This window comes from Malus sylvestris, chromosome 11 (assembly GCF_916048215.2).
Source record: "Malus sylvestris chromosome 11, drMalSylv7.2, whole genome shotgun sequence".
In the NCBI taxonomy this organism is placed as follows: Eukaryota; Viridiplantae; Streptophyta; class Magnoliopsida; order Rosales; family Rosaceae; genus Malus; species Malus sylvestris.
Genome location: NC_062270.1, coordinates 34,548,919 through 34,566,868, shown reverse-complemented (window position 1 = coordinate 34,566,868; position 17,950 = coordinate 34,548,919). Strand labels below are relative to the sequence as shown.

General features: G+C 40.2%; 2 protein-coding genes across 2 annotated transcripts; one reads left to right on the top strand and one right to left on the bottom strand.

Moving 5' to 3' along the window:
* Positions 1–1,811: 1,811 nt before the first annotated feature.
* On the top strand, positions 1,812–11,714 carry LOC126591503 (uncharacterized). Its single transcript, XM_050257203.1, has 3 exons — positions 1,812–2,026; positions 9,999–10,448; positions 11,111–11,714. The coding sequence occupies exons 1-3, from the start codon at positions 1,888–1,890 to the stop codon at positions 11,473–11,475; spliced, it is 954 nt and encodes a 317-aa protein (XP_050113160.1). The 5' UTR covers positions 1,812–1,887; the 3' UTR covers positions 11,476–11,714.
* Positions 11,715–13,088: 1,374 nt separating this feature from the next.
* LOC126591049 (uncharacterized GPI-anchored protein At1g61900-like) lies at positions 13,089–17,842 on the bottom strand. Its single transcript, XM_050256581.1, has 8 exons — positions 17,581–17,842; positions 16,852–16,992; positions 15,682–16,545; positions 14,544–14,789; positions 14,425–14,442; positions 13,942–14,082; positions 13,771–13,818; positions 13,089–13,334 (listed from the first exon to the last, which is right to left on the bottom strand). Exons 2-8 carry the CDS (start codon positions 16,883–16,885, stop codon positions 13,261–13,263), a joined length of 1,425 nt encoding a protein of 474 aa, XP_050112538.1. The 5' UTR covers positions 16,886–16,992; positions 17,581–17,842; the 3' UTR covers positions 13,089–13,260.
* Positions 17,843–17,950: the final 108 nt, after the last annotated feature.

Sequence of the window (17,950 nt, the reverse complement as noted above, 5' to 3'; positions counted from 1 at the left end):
TACAGCTGATTTTTTACTTCCAAGGTTCGTGCATGTTTCTCCATAATTTCATCGGTTAACTTTTTTTTTAGTTACATTTCCTTTTCTGTTATAAATTATTGGGGAGCATTTTTGCTCACCACCATAAACTATGATGTATGTTCACCATACACCTAATCAATTGACACGTGTCATTTCACTTAATTTTAGTTAATTTTTTTCAAAATTGAAAAACTAACATTTAATGTGAAAGTTAACTAGAGTTAAGTGAAATGACACGTGTCAATTGATTAGGTGTATGGTGAGCATACACCATAGTTTATGGTGGTGAGCAAAAATGCTCCCAAATTATTGTGTTTTAGAGCTGCCTTTGTTATATCAACTTTGAAATTTGAACACAATTTTCTGAAATATAATGTTTTTTTTTTGAAACTTTACATATTTCTGAGTATGCACTGTATTTGTTAAGGTATTTTTCATTCTTTTCGTGTTGGTATCTTGAAACAGACAATGTGGCTATCTGAAATATTCAGTATTGCAGGGCGGCTCAGTATAGCATTTGCAAAGGTTTTTTCTCCTTCCCATCTCCATTTACATATGATGAACGCAATTAAGAACTCTATTGTGTGGTAACATTTTATACCAAATTTTCTGGAAATTTTCAACAGGCAAATTCAGTTGATCTTTATACTTAACGATGGGATGACATTATTAAGAATTGAAAAGTAACATTTCCTTGGTTGTTTTTCGTTTGTTGTTTTCTATTTCTTTCTCCTTGAAATGGTTGTTTTTCTTTTATTGTTTCTGATTATTGATAGAAATTCAATTTAAATACTTTTGGAAAGGTAGAGATAGAACTATGACTTATAGTTTCTTTAATCCCACGACAATGCGCGTGCATCAATTTCTAGTATATCTCTATTTGTATGTGTGTGTATTACGTCAAGATAGAGACGTTGGAATTACAAAACCGTACGCAAGACAAAAGGAGTTATTTGGGGTGCAAAACTGTAGGAAATCAAAACGGACAAAACATAAAAACCACAACAGGACAAAATCAAAACGTAAGTCAATTCAAACCGGCAAAAAAAAAAACAAAACGGTTTGATTGCACGTTTCATATTTAGGGGAGATAACTCTTTAAGCCAAAATTAATTGACTTTTAATATTGGTAACTAGCATATGGGCACACACAAAGTGTGCGAGAAATTTTTTTTTTTTTTTTATGAAATAGAATGAGAGAGGAAGAGAGTGATAGAGAATGAGCCAAAATTAATTGACTTTTAATATTGGTAACTAGCATATGGGCACACACAAAGTGTGCGAGAAATTTTTTTTTTTTTTTTTTTTTATGAAATAGAATGAGAGAGGAAGAGAGTGATAGAGAATGTGGGAGTGGCAAGTTTTTTTTTATTATTAAATTAGAGATATGTTAGGATTACATGTAGGTGAGGCTATGAAAAAAAGCAAAATTTTATTATGTGAAATTACATTTATGCCGCATATCTCTTATTCACTTTCTGTCTTAATTAAAGGGTTAAACTGATAATAGGGTTTTGGTTGACAATAAGTGTTTTATTAATTAGTAGAGATAAAACAAAACGTTATGTATATAATATTGATAATAAAACAAAACATAAACATATTTAAATATTTAAGTAAAAACATATTTAAATTGGTACTTTGTCCAAAAAAAAAGACTTTGTTTAAATTGGTATTTTTCTTGGGAAAAGCGATTTTCGCATGCGATATATCAATTAAAAAGCCTGAAATAAACGAGTCCGGCGAAGCTCAAGCTCAACCCTATAAATAGAAGGGAACCTGAAACCCCTTATTCCTCCCGCAATCAATAATCAATTAAAATCCCAAAACCTAAAAGTCCCAAAATCGAGTGAGAGAGAAAGAGAGATGGCCATGGAGGCTGAAGTACCCGGAATAGGCGACGTTGGGTGTTATGCGGAGAGGCAGTGCCCGCGTTGTTGCAAGAGGAAGAGGAAGCCGCAACCTAGTTTAGTTACTCCGGGAGCGTTGCAAGTTTTACCTCAAGGTGATTGATTCGGCCCCAATCTCTTTCTCTCTCTCTCTCTCTCTCTCATTTTATTTATTTAAAATTACAGTAATTTTTTTTTGTTTTTTGAGTCAATATTCTACAAACTCCGCCGTGTAAGTTTATCTTACATTGCCGGTCCCAAGCCCGGATAAAGGAGGAGGGGGAGGGCGTCAGGTAGTCGACAGCCGGCACTCCATGATCACGTCGAATCCTTATGAAAATGAATCCAGAACGAAATCGCGCTAAAGCTAGGGCGTCACCCGTAAGTGGCGCGCTGTGTGGCCTGAGCACAGTGATAAGTGAGCAAGGGTCGCTGTATCTCCATCGGCACCCGGATGCAGTGTTAAATGAGCAAGGGGGCTATAGAAACTTCTTTTCGAACGACTCCACTCAAAGTTGTTTGGGAGCATATGCTCCTATCAACTTTACACGGGACACACAAAAGAAGTACTTTGATCCTATTAGACGGGGAAGGGTGAAGAAGCTAGGACAGAAGGGTAGAGTTCAAGAGAGCAAAATGCGTTTAGGAACGTGGAATATAGGAACCTTGACGGGAAAATCTATGGAAGTAGTAGAAGTTATGGTGAGGAGAAGGATAAATATTATGTGCCTACAAGAAACTAAGTGGGTTGGTAGTAAGGCAAAGGATCTAGAAAACTCAGGGTTTAAACTATGGTATTCGGGCACAAATAGAACGAGAAACGGTGTTGGCATCATCGTGGACAAGACCTTGACACAAGATGTTGTAGATGTCAAGAGGGTAGGAGATAGAATCATGGCAATCAAGATTGTAATAGGACAAGAACTTATCAATGTGATTAGTGCGTACGCACCTCAAGTAGGGTTGGATACGAGTTCGAAGGAGAAATTTTGGGAAGACCTTGGAGACTTGGTGCAAGGAATTGCTCAGACGGAGAAGGTATTTATAGGAGGAGATTTAAATGGACACGTGGGCAGGGAGACAGGCAACTATGGAGGTTTTCATGGTGGCCATGGTTTTGGGGAGAGAAACGAGGATGGGGAAGCTATCTTGGATTTTGCAATGGCATATGATCTCTTCTTAGCCAACACCTTCTTTAAGAAGAGAGAAGAACATGTGATCACCTACAAGAGTGGGTCGTCAAAAACACAAATAGATTTTCTTCTAATGAGGAAAGGGGATCGTATAACTTGTAAGGATTGCAAAGTTATACCAGGAGAGAGCGTGGCTAATCAACATCGCTTGTTGGTGATGGATGTACATATCAAAAGAGTGAGAAAAAAGAACAAGACTTGGAAATGCCCAAGGACTAGATGGTGGAATCTAAAAGAAGAAAAACAAGTCATTTTCAAAGAGAAAGTAATCACCCAGTGTGTGTGGGATAGAGAGGGGGAAGCTAACCAAATGTGGGATTCCATGGCTAGTTGTATCCGAAAAGTAGCAAAAGAGGTATTAGGAGAGTCCAAGGGCTTTGCCCCACACCAAAAGGAATCTTGGTGGTGGAATGAGGAGGTACAAGCAAAGGTGAAGGCTAAGAAGGAATGTTGTAAAGCCTTGTACAAGGATAGGACCGATGAAAATGGTGAAAGGTATAGAAAAGCGAAGCAAGAGGCGAAGAAAGCTGTGAGAGAAGCTAAGTTAGCGGCTTATGACGATATGTATAAGCGACTAGATACCAAAGAAGGAGAGTTGGATATCTATAAACTAGCTAGAGCAAGGGACAAGAAGACAAGGGACCTAAACCAAGTGAGGTGCATCAAGGATGAGGATGGAAATGTTCTTGCTACAGAGAACGCGGTTAAAGACAGATGGAAAGGTTATTTTCATAATCTTTTCAATGAAGGACATGAAAGGAGTGCTTCTTTAGGGGAGTTGAGTAACTCAGAAGAGTGTAGAAACTACTATTTTTATCGTAGAATCCGGAAGAAAGAAGTGGGTGTAGCTTTGAAGAAGATGAAGCATAGAAAAGCAGTAGGCCCAGACGATATACCAATCGAAGTGTGGAAAGTTTTGGGAGAGACAGGTATAACATGGCTCACTAACCTTTTCAATAGGATTTTGAAAATGAAGAAGATGCCGAATGAGTGGCGAATGAGCACTTTGGTGCCTATCTACAAGAATAAGGGCGATGTACAAAATTGCATGAACTATAGGGGTATTAAGCTAATGAGTCATACAATGAAGCTCTGGGAGAGAGTCATTGAGCATAGATTGAGGCAAGAGACACGGGTTTCGGACAACCAATTCGGGTTCATGCCAGGGCGCTCAACCATGGAGGCAATCTATCTCTTACGAAGATTGATGGAAAGATATAGAGATGGGAAAAAGGATTTACACATGGTCTTTATAGATTTGGAAAAAGCGTATGATAGGGTCCCAAGAGACATTCTTTGGAGGATTTTAGAGAAGAAAGGAGTACGAGTAGCATATATCCAAGCTATACAGGATATGTATGAAGGAGCAAAGACTGCCGTAAGAACTCATGAAGGACAAACCGAAAGCTTTCCCATAACTGTAGGATTACATCAAGGCTCATCCTTAAGTCCTTACCTTTTTGCGTTGGTAATGGATGAGTTAACAGGACATATTCAAGGTGATATTCCTTGGTGTATGCTTTTCGCAGACGATATAGTGTTGATAGATGAAACTCAGGAAGGGGTAAATGCAAAGCTTAACCTTTGGAGAGAAGTGTTGGAATCTAAAGGTCTTCGCCTAAGCCGATCAAAGACAGAATATATGGAGTGCAAGTTCAGTGCAAATGGAGGCCAAAACGAGTTAGGGGTGAGGATCGGAGATCAAGAAATACCAAAGAGCGACCGTTTTCGTTACCTAGGATCTATCTTGCAAAAGAACGGAGAATTAGATGGAGATCTCAACCATAGAATACAAGCTGGATGGATGAAGTGGAAGAGTGCATCCGGCATGTTGTGTGACCGCCGTATGCCACTGAAGCTCAAGGGAAAATTTTATAGGACGGCAATAAGGCCGGCGATGCTGTATGGCACAGAATGTTGGGCGGTGAAGCATCAACACGTACACAAAATGGGTGTAGCGGAGATGAGGATGCTTCGTTGGATGTGTGGGCACACGAGAAAGGATAAGATTAGGAATGAGGATATCCGGGGTAAAGTAGGAGTAGCCGAAATTGAAGGAAAGATGAGAGAAAATCGGTTACGGTGGTTTGGACATGTGCAAAGAAGGCCTACTGACGCTCCGATTAGAAGATGCGACTATGGGACAGAGGTTCAGGGCCGAAGGGGCAGAGGAAGACCTAGGAAAACTTTGGAAAAGACCCTAAGAAAAGACTTAGAGTACTTGGATCTAACGGAGGACATGACACAGGACAGAACACAATGGCGTTCTAAGATTCATATAGCCGATCCCACTCAGTGACTTGGATTTTCCAAGTCTCCAACCGAGAAGTTTTCCTTACTCGGGAAATTAAGGGAACACTACCTCAACCTATATGCTCCACTCACAAAGCTTCAACATACAAGCTTCAACAAAAGAAAATTCAAAGAACTTAGCGAAGAAGGCTTTGGTGTATTTAACACAATACGTTGAAATGAAGGAAAGCTTATTTATTGATATCCCCGGTTACAAATATGTACATATACTGGAGTCAAATTAAACAAACAAGAGGGAGCCTTCACAAAGGTTACTTAGGAGAAGTCTCAGCAGTCGGTAGAGCCCCAGAAAGAGAAGGCACCGGAGGGGGATCATTCGGAGCCTCAGTACTGGACAAAACCCTAGAAGGAGGAGGCATCAGAGGTTGATCATTTGGAGCTTCATTACGCGGTACAGCCCCAGAAGACGAAGGCAATAAATGCCTTTGGAACAAACCCACAAATCTCTGATGATCAAGTAAAACCTGACCATCAGATTCCTTCATCTGGTCAAGCTTCCTCTTCATGTTTGTAGCATAGTCATGTGCGAGCCGGTGCAACTGTTTATTCTCATGCTTGAGCCCTCTAATCTCATGTTTGAGACTCATCACTTCAGCCGCCAATGATTCAACTTGGCGGGTTCGAGCAAATAGGCGTTGGGCCATATTAGACACAGAACCTGCACACTGAACACTGAGAGCCAGAGAATCCTTAACAGCCAACTCATCAGACCGTTTGGAAAGTAGTCTGTTATCTTTGGGAGTGAGAAGGTTCCTGGCCACTACCGCAGCGGTCATATCATTCTTCATCACGGAATCCCCAACGGTAAGAAGACCAGTAGGGGAGACGAAGGATGGGCGCCATATGTTGTCTGGAGAAGGCGGTGCTGCCTCTTCAACAAGGTTCAAGTCAAAACGACGGTCGGAGGGGCCAGACATTTTCAAAGGTGTTGAAGAGAGAAGAGGTCGAACAAATCAAGATCTTAGAAGTGTAAGAATGGAGCTTCTACTGATGGATATTCAAGTGTGCTTTGGAACTTAATGTCAGCCCCTATAAAAATCTGCACTCGACGAAGCTTCAGAAATCGAAGAGGTGCCTGCTCAGAAATCGAAGAGGCGTTTGCTTTCTCAAAAGCTGGGCTGCTCAGAGACCACGAGGGTCGATCTCAGAAATCGAAGAGGCGTTTGCTTTCTCAAAAGCTGGGCTGCTCAAAGACCACAAAGGCCAATCTCAGAAATCGAAGAGGCTTGCTTTCTCAAAAGCTGGGCTGCTCAGAGACCACGAGGGCCGATCTCAGAAATCGAAGAGGCACCTACTTTCCCAGCCTTGTCAGCACCTGTCACACGCACACTCAGCTTTACGGAAATTATGGGCATTCTGTCGAAGATTTCTGACGAAGTAGAAAGCACATGAATCGTACTGTTCAATCACCCACTTCCCACACGCAACAGTAGCTCATGGGTACCACAGATAACTTTGCCAAAGTTCTCTGACAAAGTTGAGACACGTGAAGCTTGCAGCTCCCACTACATCGCTCTGACCAAGAAGGGTAAAAGAATTGCAAAGAAACAACACTAACAAAGTTTAAACACATAAATTTTGAAGGTCTAGCTACCATATTATTACCCACAAGGGTAAAGGAACAGTACCACTGCTGGATAATTGGAAAGTCCCGGTGTGTCAACCTCTGTGCTTCGTGGCAAGGTAGACTAGCAAACATGTCCAACCTGTACTCACATTCGAGAAAACACTCCCAACAAGATTGCTTGCTCCAAAATCGAAGAGGCACCGCCCTCCGAATCTCGAGAGCCAGACTCCCAACATGATTACTTTCTCAAAAATCGAAGAGAGGGTAAAGGAACAATACCACTGCTGGATAATTGGAAAGTCCCTGTGTGTCAACCTTTGTGCTTCGTGGCAAGGTAGACTAGCAAATATGCCCAACCTTTACTCACATTCGAGAAAACACTCCCAACAAGATTGCTTGCTCCAAAATCGAAGAGGCACCGCCCTCCGAATCTCGAGAGCCAGACTCCCAACATGATTACTTTCTCAAAAATCGAAGAGAGGGTAAAGGAACAGTACCACTGCTGGATAATTGGAAAGTCCCTGTGTGTCAACCTCTGCTTCGTGGCAAGGTAGACTAGCAAACACGCCCAACCTTTACTCACATTCGAGAAAACACTCCCAACAAGATTGCTTGCTCCAAAATCGAAGAGGCACCGCAGAGACACCGCTCTCCGAATCTCGAGAGCCAGACCCCCAGCAGGATTGCTTTCTCAAAAATCGAAGAGGCATCGTTCTCCGAATCTCGAGAGCCAGATCCTCGACAGGATTGCTTGTTCAAAAATCGAAGAGGCACCACTTTCCCAACTTCAAGAGCTGGATCTCCTTGGATAAAGCTTGTCTGTAATCTTCACACGCAACATCAGCTTTCCAGATACTACAGACCACTTTTTCAAAGTGATCTGACAGAGTTAAAACATGTGAAGCTGGCAGCTCCCACTACCGTGCTATAACAAAGCAGGGTAAAGGAATAGCATTATTACTTGATGTTAGGGAGACTCCTATATATGTCGACCTCCATCCCTAACAGACAGGCAGACCTGCAAAAATGCTCAACCCCTTCTCTTATCTGAGAGGGCACTCCCAACGAAGCCTTTCGAAATATTCAGCTTTCTTTCCCCCCGATAATACCTCTGTAAACAAGCTATACTAGAGCAAGAATATCTCATATCATCAGGGTTAAAAGCAAGAGTATCCCATATCATGCTTTTTCCCTGTCTTTTCCTTTGGCCTTGTTCTTACCTGCAAGACAAGGAGAAAGAGAGCAATCAGTCAGCACTTGGAATCAAGCTTCCAGCTAGGAACTGACTGCCTGGAACCCCTTACCTGATTACTTACCTGGCATTGCTCTCGAGTACTCATCTTCAACATCTTATGCTTCCAGGGAAGATACCGCATCTGCCTGAGGAACAGATAGGGCAAGTGAGAAGGATACAAGGAAGCATGTGGAGACAAGCGTAACAGCACACGTGCCGATACATCCATTACTCTGTCAAAAGCAAAAGTATCCCATATCAGCAGGGTCGAACGTACTCTAGATTTGATGGACTTGTTTTGACCCTCAAATTCTTCAGTCAGCCTTATACTCTGGAGGAAACCAGAAAACCCTCCAGCCCAGTTCAAGAATAAGCCTGTGGAAAGTTACTTCTTCAAAAGCAAAAGTATCACATATCATCTCTCCTCATTTTTCTTCTATTTATCCTTCATGCTGCCTGCAAGATAGGGAGAATGTGAACAATCAGCCGGAGCTCTGATTGCTTACCTTGTCTCACCTCTTTCAGCAGATCCCCTAGCTCGGCGACTTGGGGGACTCCTACTACATGGTTTGTATCGCGCTTGACCAAGCATGAAACTACAAGTAAGCTTCAAGTGAAATTGATACATTACCTTGTGCATCTCCACCAGTTACAGATACCACCCCTGGATGGAGGAAGAGTACTTCCAGAGAAGATGTCACATCTACCTATGAGACAGATAAGGCAAGTCAAGATGATACCACACTCCGGTACTTAGAAGTTTCGTGGCTACGAGATCATTCTCTCACAATATTTCCTAATGTCATTTGTACTAAATCATTCACTTGTACTCACTAAAGGAGAGCTTGAACCTATGTACTTGTGTAAACCCTTCACAATTAATGAGAACTCCTCTATTCCGTTGACGTAGCCAACCTGGGTGAACCACGTACATCTTGTGTTTGCTTTTGTGTAAACCCTTCACAATTAATGAGAACTCCTCTATTCCGTGGACGTAGCCAATCTGGGTGAACCACGTACATCTTGTGTTTGCTTTCCTATCTCTATCCATTTATATACTTATCCACACTAATGACCGGAGCAATCTAGCGGAGATCACAAAAAGTGACCGTTTTCGCTACCTAGGATCTATCTTGCAAGAGAACGAAGAATTAGATGGAGATCTCAACCATAGAATACAAGCTGGATGGATGAAGTGTAAGAGTGCATCTGGCGTGTTGTGTGACCGTCGTAGGCCACTGAAGCTCAAGGGAAAATTTTATAGGACGGCAATAAGGCCAGCGATGTTGTATGGCACAGAATGTTGGGCGGTGAAGCATCAACGTACACAACATGGGTGTAGCGGAGATGAGGATGCTTCGTGGGATGTATGGGCACACGAGAAAGGATAAGATTGGGAATGAGGTTATCCGAGGTAAAGTAGGAGTAGCCAAAATTGAAGGAAATATGAGAGAAAATCGGTTCCGGTGGTTTGGACATGTGCAAAGAAGGTCTACTGACGCTCCGGTTCGAAAATGTGACTACGGGACAGAGGTTCAGGGCCGAAGGGGTAGAGGAAGACCTAGGAAAACTTTGGAAGAGACCCTAAGAAAAGACTTGAGTACTTGGATCTAACGGAGGACATGACACAAAACCGAGCGCAATGGCGTTCTAGGATTCATATAGCCGACCCCACTTAGTGGGAAAAGGCTTTGTTGTTGTTGTTGTTGTTGTTGTTGTCAATATTCTACAAGATTTGAAAAGAATTTCAGCTAACAGTGGTTCTGAAACTGTCACAACAGAAGAAGAAAAGGAACGGGCTTTTACAAGGAGGTTCATTACGTTCTGTTTGTCCAAGGTATCTAAGGAAACTGCACAATATATAGATTCTGTCAACAGATGTGACCCTTCTAAAGTTGCTGCTCAACTGGAGGCCGTGCTGTTTGAAAACTGGGGTTTCAATGATCAAACGCTGGAATCGACTAAAAAGTATTCTACTCTATTTTCTTTCCTCCATACTCCTGCGATCAAAGATTTCCGCAGACAAGTTCTTCTCGGCCAGATCTCCCCAGAACAGTTGGTCAACATGTCTACAGATGAACTGCATCGGAAGTACCCGCTGGACGACCTTTGCGAGAATTGCTGCAAATTTACTATGAAGCCGCTGGGGACTAAGCTTCTCATGCAGAAGGAGCACCTTCCACTTGGGTTGGAACCTTGTGGTACTTCAGTATTGGAAGTTTTACCCCGAGGTGTCTCTCTCTCTCTCATTTTATTTATTTATTTATTTGAATGTTAGATACGTTTTCTATTTTCGTATCTACAACAGCTCCGTCTACAGCAACAACAATAATAATGAAAAGTAGTATTTTGTTTTTAAAATTATAAAGTTATCAACGAATTATCTAAATTAATAATTAAATTTGAATATCTTTTATTGTGTGAGCTTGTTCATAATTTACATGCTAAAATATATACCTTTGTTAATCACTAAGACTAAGTTCCATGTTGTTTGCAGTTGAATTATAATATGGTATTTCTTTTTTGCAACTTAGTTCATGTTTATAGTAATTTTTTTCTTCTTTGAGTCAATGTTCTACTGTGAATCCTCGGTTACCAGGTGACCAAGAGAAAGAGACACTCATATTTTGAAACACGTTGTAGTCAGTCACACATAACAAGTTGCTAATAGCAAGGGAGTACTTGCTAGAGCTTTTTAGTGGACGGGTTGGAAATTAAAAGGATGATCACAAACGCTATATTGTCTGCTACTTACTAGCGCTTTTTTATTTGCTAAGTCAAAGTTTAATATGCTGTGCAACATATTTCTCTGTTGTTGAATCCTTCTGAAAATAAAATCAAATTAAGATTTGAAGAATTTCAGCTAACACTGGTTCTGAAACTCTCACGACAGAAGAAGAAAAGGAACGGTCTTTTGCAAGGAGGTTCATTACGTTCTGTTTGTCCAAGGTATCTAAGGAAACTGATGAAAAATATATGGATTCTGTCAATGCATGTGACCCTTCTAAAGTTGCTGCTCAACTGGAGGCCGTGCTGTTTGAAAACTGGGGTTTCAATGATCAGACGCTGCTATCGACCAGAAAGTATTCAGCTGTGTTTTCTTGCCTCCATCGTTCTGCGATCAAAGACTTCCGTAGGCAAGTTCTTCTGGGAGAGATCTCCCCAAAACAGTTGGTCAGCATGTCTCCAGATGAGGTTTATGAGATGTGCAAGCCGCGTAGTGATGATACTCAGATATGCATTACTCGTTTCCATTGATTTCAAGCTCTGGCCATTTTGTAGTTGGATCGGTTGACAAGCGAACGAAAAAGAGTCTGTTTTTCTTTCATGGTTGCTGCTCGCACTTTTGTTGCCAAATGTTTTGTGTTAGAGTATTTATGGTCATCTCTAGAATATTTCTCTATTAGTCTATTATGCTCAAGTGTTCTTCCACTCTTTGTAAAACGATATTACATATGTGTGAAATTTGGTAAATGGGACTTGTTAGTTAGATTGAGATTTTGCCACCGATTTCAAAACTAGTCTCAGTTTTTTGAATTTTACAGAAGGCATCGATTCTTGTCTTGCTCTCCTGATCTTGCGGACTTTCTTGTCTTACAAGTAACATAAAGCTTATAAGTATTTGATCTCCAAATCGTATTGGGGTTCTACTTTTGTTAACGTAGGGTCCTTTTAGACCCATTAAAATAATATATAGTTGTCTTTGGGCCTAGTATATGGGCCTAAATAGAGAGCCTAGTAAAGGATGAGAAAATCAGGACATTGTGCCTACAAGTCAGCCCAAGGAATTCATATGACAGAGCACTATAAGAACGAAAAAGACGATCTCTCACATTACTGGATAGTCTACCGACAAGAAAAAACAGATGCATAAGTTATAGTACTTTTTGACCACTCAAGACAGTTGGTAAGCCTGGCAAATTTTTGGCACGAGCTCCAAGGAGAGGACTACTCAGACGTCAACTCCGGACCACGCGTTGGCCATCGACAGAAACAAAAGTCTTTGAAGGGATGTAAACGTTGCCAGGCATAGCGCTCCGCTTTCAAACCACTCTTGGACGAGTGTTGTGCTCGATGGTGTCAATCTAGGAAACCATGCAAATAGGCTTGTGTGAATGTCACTCATATGCCATGTGTTGAATGGGCAGTGGGAGAAGTAGCTTATAGGTCCTGGCTACATGTTTGGTCAATTTAATGGTGGGGCGGTGATAGAATTAAGAGCCCAAGACTTTTAAAGCTCATTGAAGGCTTATAAAAGGTGCCAAGTACCTTCCATAAGCGATCAAATCCTTATGAGTAAAACTACACTATCTTGTTTAGAGAGCTATTGTAATCCACATGAAATATATATGAGACCACTACAGTGGACGTAGCCCATATTTAAGGGTGAACCACTTAAATTACACTACATTTTTTGCAACGCTGAACTCTTTTTTATTTATTTATTATTTATTTATAATTTAATCTTATTATTATTTCCCTTATCCAAACATGATGTAATGAAACCTCGGTTCCTAAGCTTTAGGTATCGCCACATTGTGGTCGCACTATTAAGGAATTGGTATCTGAATGTAACAAGAACACCAAATTCGGTGAACTTGTTGACCCAAACAACCTCTCGATTAGCATCTGACGCAGAATCGTGTCACATCCATTCTCATCTCATGTTTGTTGATTCATGTTTAACTGTGCAAACAAAAAAGTCTCTGAACTCACCGGTTCTAACCCCGCCAGAGCAGGTTGAGGCGACGGCTGCTTGATGCATGGCACCCGTCCATAAGGATACGACGGTTAGTTTTCCCTTTTCCAAACAATTTACAACTGCAAATGCCCAACAAGCAGTGAGGGATGATGGCCGGAGTCAGCCCGAAAGCACTAAAAATCGGCTGTTTTCGAACCCAATCGGATCAGTGTATCATAATTGCCAGGAACAGAGAGAAAACTGCTATACATGGAAACTACTACTCAAATATACAGCAAAATCCACACATAAAATCTCCAAATGTCCCTAAATTCAAACCACCCCAACCCTCAGCCATCTCCTCAGTACAACAGAGTACCCAAAACCAAAAATGAAAAAACGGGTACCATAAATTCCAGCTCACCACCACGACTGCCTGCATCACCAACACATTGTTTTACGGTGTTAGACATTTCCCCTGCGTGAGAAGACAGTACTAAAGACAGGGCAAAGAAGAAATGCAAATTCCAGAATTGCCAACTGGTAGACGTTAAGCTCTCGTGTGAAATTTGAATGCTAGTATGTTAAACACCTACCGCTGAATACATTTTTCACAACACAAATGGTTTCTTACGAAAATTGAATCGATTTTCCTGTTTTGGCTAACATTTTTTTCAAAGGAATAACACCCCGGTTTTATGATTAGCTCAGTGTGCCAACTTCACTAGACACGGCAGCTTTCAATTTTTTATTTTATCTCGCAATGTCATTATGTTTGTCCTTTTCGCTTTGACTTTGTTTAGCACATTAAAACAAAAGAAACGAAGGAAATTCACATATGCACAGAAATTGGATAATGCAGAGACACATACCAGGATTTTTAAAAGTCTCCGATGTTGGTAGTGCAGGCAATGACATCTCTGCAAACAAAGTAGTAGCCATGAGATCATGGACTTCAATAAAAAAGGAAAACATGCAAATCAAAGTAGTAGATATTATGAGGGAAAAGGGCAACAAAAGTTATTCTTTGATCGATCAGTTACCAGGCGCACAAAAGGACAACGATGAAACTGAGGAAGATGAAGGCCATGGTGCTGCAATGTTGTCACTCAAATCACATGTAAAGCTGAAACCTGTTGAATTGTCAAATATCCCATCTGCAGGCAAATTTCGAAGTAAACAACCTGCATTTGAGCAAAAATGAAAATTATCAATCTTACGAGAATAATGCTTAGGGAATTACTTGATCTCCGCCAAGTACATACGAGGGAACATGAATTCGACATCACACTCTACAACACCTAGGAAATGTACATTGTGGATACCATGGCTTAAAAACCCTGCATATGCTAATTTGACATCAACTTCAGTTACACTATTAGCATTGCAACTAACATTTTTAAAAAGCACCCACAACACTGTGCAAAGAATATTCCCACTGCTAAAGCATAAAATTGGATATCAAACTTTCAGAATGAAAATAATCAATCAATAAAGAAACAGGACAAAGATTGAAAATGTCATACCTTGTTGCATGTATTCAGCTGCAGTGCCCACAGGGATCCAGGGATAAAAAAGTAAAATATCAGATATAATGAAAGAAAAGAGGAAGAAAATTAAACGAATGGTGTGGCAGGACAAGCACCTTGAACGCTAAAGTCTTTCAAGTCAATATCACAAAGCTCATAAACATTTTCCAACACCCCGCCTTTTCTCAACATGGACCCAAACACTGAAGCACAGATTATGGCTTGTCTATTTGTAATTAACATTTGCTTTTGTATTCCCAACATGTAAGTGTTTAATGAGCTACAACAGGAAGGACTTGGGGCAGCAACATTGCGACATGCTTTAACTACTTCTGAAGGCTGCTTAAATTCCAGAGGGCAGACTGCACAAGTGAAAATCATTTTCATGAGAAAAGATGGTATGGTACAGAACAAATCCAAATATACACAGCACATAAAGATGTAACCATCAAGCAACTAAAACCAAAGTAAAACGCAAATCGTTCACTAAAAAGTTAAGCAAGCAAAATCTCAAACTTAAAATCCACAGAGCAAATGTGGTAAACAAACGAAAAGGTTTATCATTTTTCTGCTCACAAAGCCAGTGCAAAAGTGGGCAAACATAATTTGGATGCTTCACTCATTTCATGGCTGAATTTGGTAATTAGTAAATCAATATGCCTCCTAATTCAGCGTCTGTCCTTATGTTACCCAACACAAGGTTCTGAAACCGTTTTGCACTGTTGATGATTAAAGACAACCAACTTCTAGAATTTTATGAGTGAACACTAATTACTGCAGATATACGTATTAATTAAATAGGATAAATAAATATTGGTGAAGAAGAACCAATGATTAAGTTACCCTAAAAGATAGTGAAAATAAAATTAACTTGAACACTTCCTCCTATAAAGATAGTGAAAATAAAATTAACTTGAACACTTCCTCCTATAAAGAACCAATTAAAAATGGTAATACTAGAGATGCGAATCCTTCATGGGCCAGGAAAGGTTACACATGAGATGAACAGTATGATTCATGAAATGAAACGAAAGTAAAAAAATGCTAATCTTTCAAGTTTACTTTTTCTTATCGACTCAAACAAATTGTTTTTCATATTTCATAAATGGAGGAACCTTCTTACTGCATTCATTGTTTTTTTCTGAACTTCAGGCAAGACAAACAACTTAACAATAGATTAGATGCTCAAACCACAGTTTCTAAAGTCTAAATAAATTAGTCTTATGTATACTTTAAAACTTTGTAGGCAGATACCTTTGTTAACTTTGCAGGCAGATAATATCCGAAATGCAGTATTGGCAGCATCTGACGAGAGTTTCCTTGAAAGATATGAAAAAACCACGTCTTTACAATCACTTAGAGTATCAGTATAATTAAGCCCACCAGCTAAATTTTTGTTCTCATTCATCATCAATTGTTTTCCTGAGATCCCCAGTGCAGCATCCGTGATTGCATGCTGGCAAATTGGTCTGCAGCACTCTTTGAGAGGGTCAACAGTTGTGCAGGCCTCCAGTAATCTACTTGTATTTACTGTTTTCTCAAAGGTATTAATGTCCTTCACTGGACAGGACCCACCCGTAAGATTCGACGAATTTATGGAGCAAAGTGTAGGTACTGAACTGTTTGCACCTCTACTGGCTAAGATACTAATGATATCCTTAAAACAATCATTCGCAACTGAATTTTGCAAAACCAACTTATCAGAGTTGAAGCTATAGAGACCCTGGAAGATGCGGATCAAACTACTAAACTGCGGGCAACATATTACATTTCCTACTATTGCCGCCAAAGGTTGAAAGCAATCAGTAGCTGTCTTATCCATTAAACTTGATATAGTAGAAAAATTCACAGGACACTTCCCGGTTAAAACAGGCTCATATCTTGTCGGAAAATTCGGGTACAATGGTTGCGAAGGTTCATCTGCAGGATTTGGGTAATTAGGAATAACAGCCGGTGATATTTCAATGGGATCAAAGAACTCAGTAGTAGGTGGATTAGCTAGGCCTAGCTCTGCCACGGAAGAAGCATGACTTTGGTCAAATACTGTCTGCACTGCCATGACATCTTGGAAACTGGATAACCAGATAAAGAATAATAATAACTGGCAGCACAAAGAACCTGCAGTGATATATAAGCCTGTCTTCAGAATAAGTAGCAATGACATATTAATGCTTGACCAAAAATTAACTATACAAAGTATACATAGCAAGTTTAGATTTACTTGCAATAAAAATAAGGCTACCAACATAATCAATTTCAGTGATAGCTTACAGATACTTATCTTGTGATCATACAAACCCTACGCTAAGGGACGAGACCTTAATATTTCACCGCACATTAAGCAATATCGTAACCATCTTTTTCTCTGTCCTGCTCCTACCAAAGAATCCCAAAACAAGCTATTTAGAATAAATATAAACTTACCTTTATGGCGAATAACAGCCTTTAAACAATCCATAACTCCCAAAGCCCTCGAGTACCATTGAGATTTACATTAGTAAGTGGTACTTTAGTTCGTGACAGGCCCAAAAATAGCTCACATCAATGCAGCAATACCTATGCCACCTTCAAACATCAACAAAAACCCGGAAGGGAAACTCATTAACTCCTCTTGAGTGCAGATAAAAGGACATAAATATGCTCCAAAAATACGTTCTTTTAGATTAATAATATGCTTACAATATACACAAGTATAATGCATAATCCACCTGCTATAACACACAATCACAACCCTAAATAGATGCAAGCTTGCACTCGCAACTAGGACGAATATCGGTGTCTCTAGTGTGAGCATTCAAGGTGAATTCTTTCACTCTTCAGAACTCAAAGCACGCAAACAATTTACCTAAATTTTCTTTCTTTGGACCAAGAACCCGATGAGAAATAATCAAATGGAAATTTATGAAGCTAGAAAAAACTGAAAATCCAAGCACAACAGAAGATTGAAATAACTCATAAATTGATAAATCTGGAGATACCACTGACAAAGTGTTGCAAATCTTAAAATTCCCAACTTTTTAATCCAAAAATAAACTAAAAACTTCAACTAACATTAATAAAGTTGCATCGTTTTCCCTGTATTTCCCAGACTTTCTCGGCCATCAAACAGCAGATAATTACAGATATTCCAGCAAAACAGAAACAGAAAAGTACCTGAGGACATTGAAGCCATTGAACATAGTTTTGGTGAGAAATTGAAAGGTTTTCCGGGTTCGGGATCGTGAAGCTTAGCAAGCAAGCATGGCTTGCGGGTCGATGGGGTCGGAAAACGGGTCGATTTGGATACCCGGAATCTGAGCTGAGGTGAGCTGAAATGGTGGTGGAGCGGTCAGTCGCGCCGGGGGGGTGTGTGTTCAGTAAAAGTGCTTTTGTGCTTTTGTGCTTTTGGGGAGGTGGATATAGTGGACGACATCGGTCTAACCTTTGCCTCTTTATTTGACTTCTACGGTTTTTCACAGTCCAATTACCAACCCACCTGAATAATACAGAAAATTTAATTTAATTTAATTAATTACTAAATAAC

Excerpts from the sequence above, each read along its gene's own strand:
- LOC126591503 (XM_050257203.1), top strand. The coding sequence starts at position 1,888 with ATGGCCATGGAGGCTGAAGTACCCGGAATAGGCGACGTTGGGTGTTAT. Across the intron at positions 2,027-9,998 it reads GTTGCAAGTTTTACCTCAAG|AAGAAGAAAAGGAACGGGCT; the intron begins GTGATTGATTCG and ends CTGTCACAACAG. Across the intron at positions 10,449-11,110 it reads ATTGGAAGTTTTACCCCGAG|AAGAAGAAAAGGAACGGTCT; the intron begins GTGTCTCTCTCT and ends CTCTCACGACAG.
- LOC126591049 (XM_050256581.1), bottom strand. The coding sequence starts at position 16,885 with ATGGATTGTTTAAAGGCTGTTATTCGCCATAAAG. Across the intron at positions 14,790-15,681 it reads TGCCTGCAAAGTTAACAAAG|TCTGCCCTCTGGAATTTAAG; the intron begins GTATCTGCCTAC and ends TCACTTGTGCAG. Across the intron at positions 13,335-13,770 it reads GGAGACTTTTAAAAATCCTG|GCAGTCGTGGTGGTGAGCTG; the intron begins GTATGTGTCTCT and ends TTGGTGATGCAG.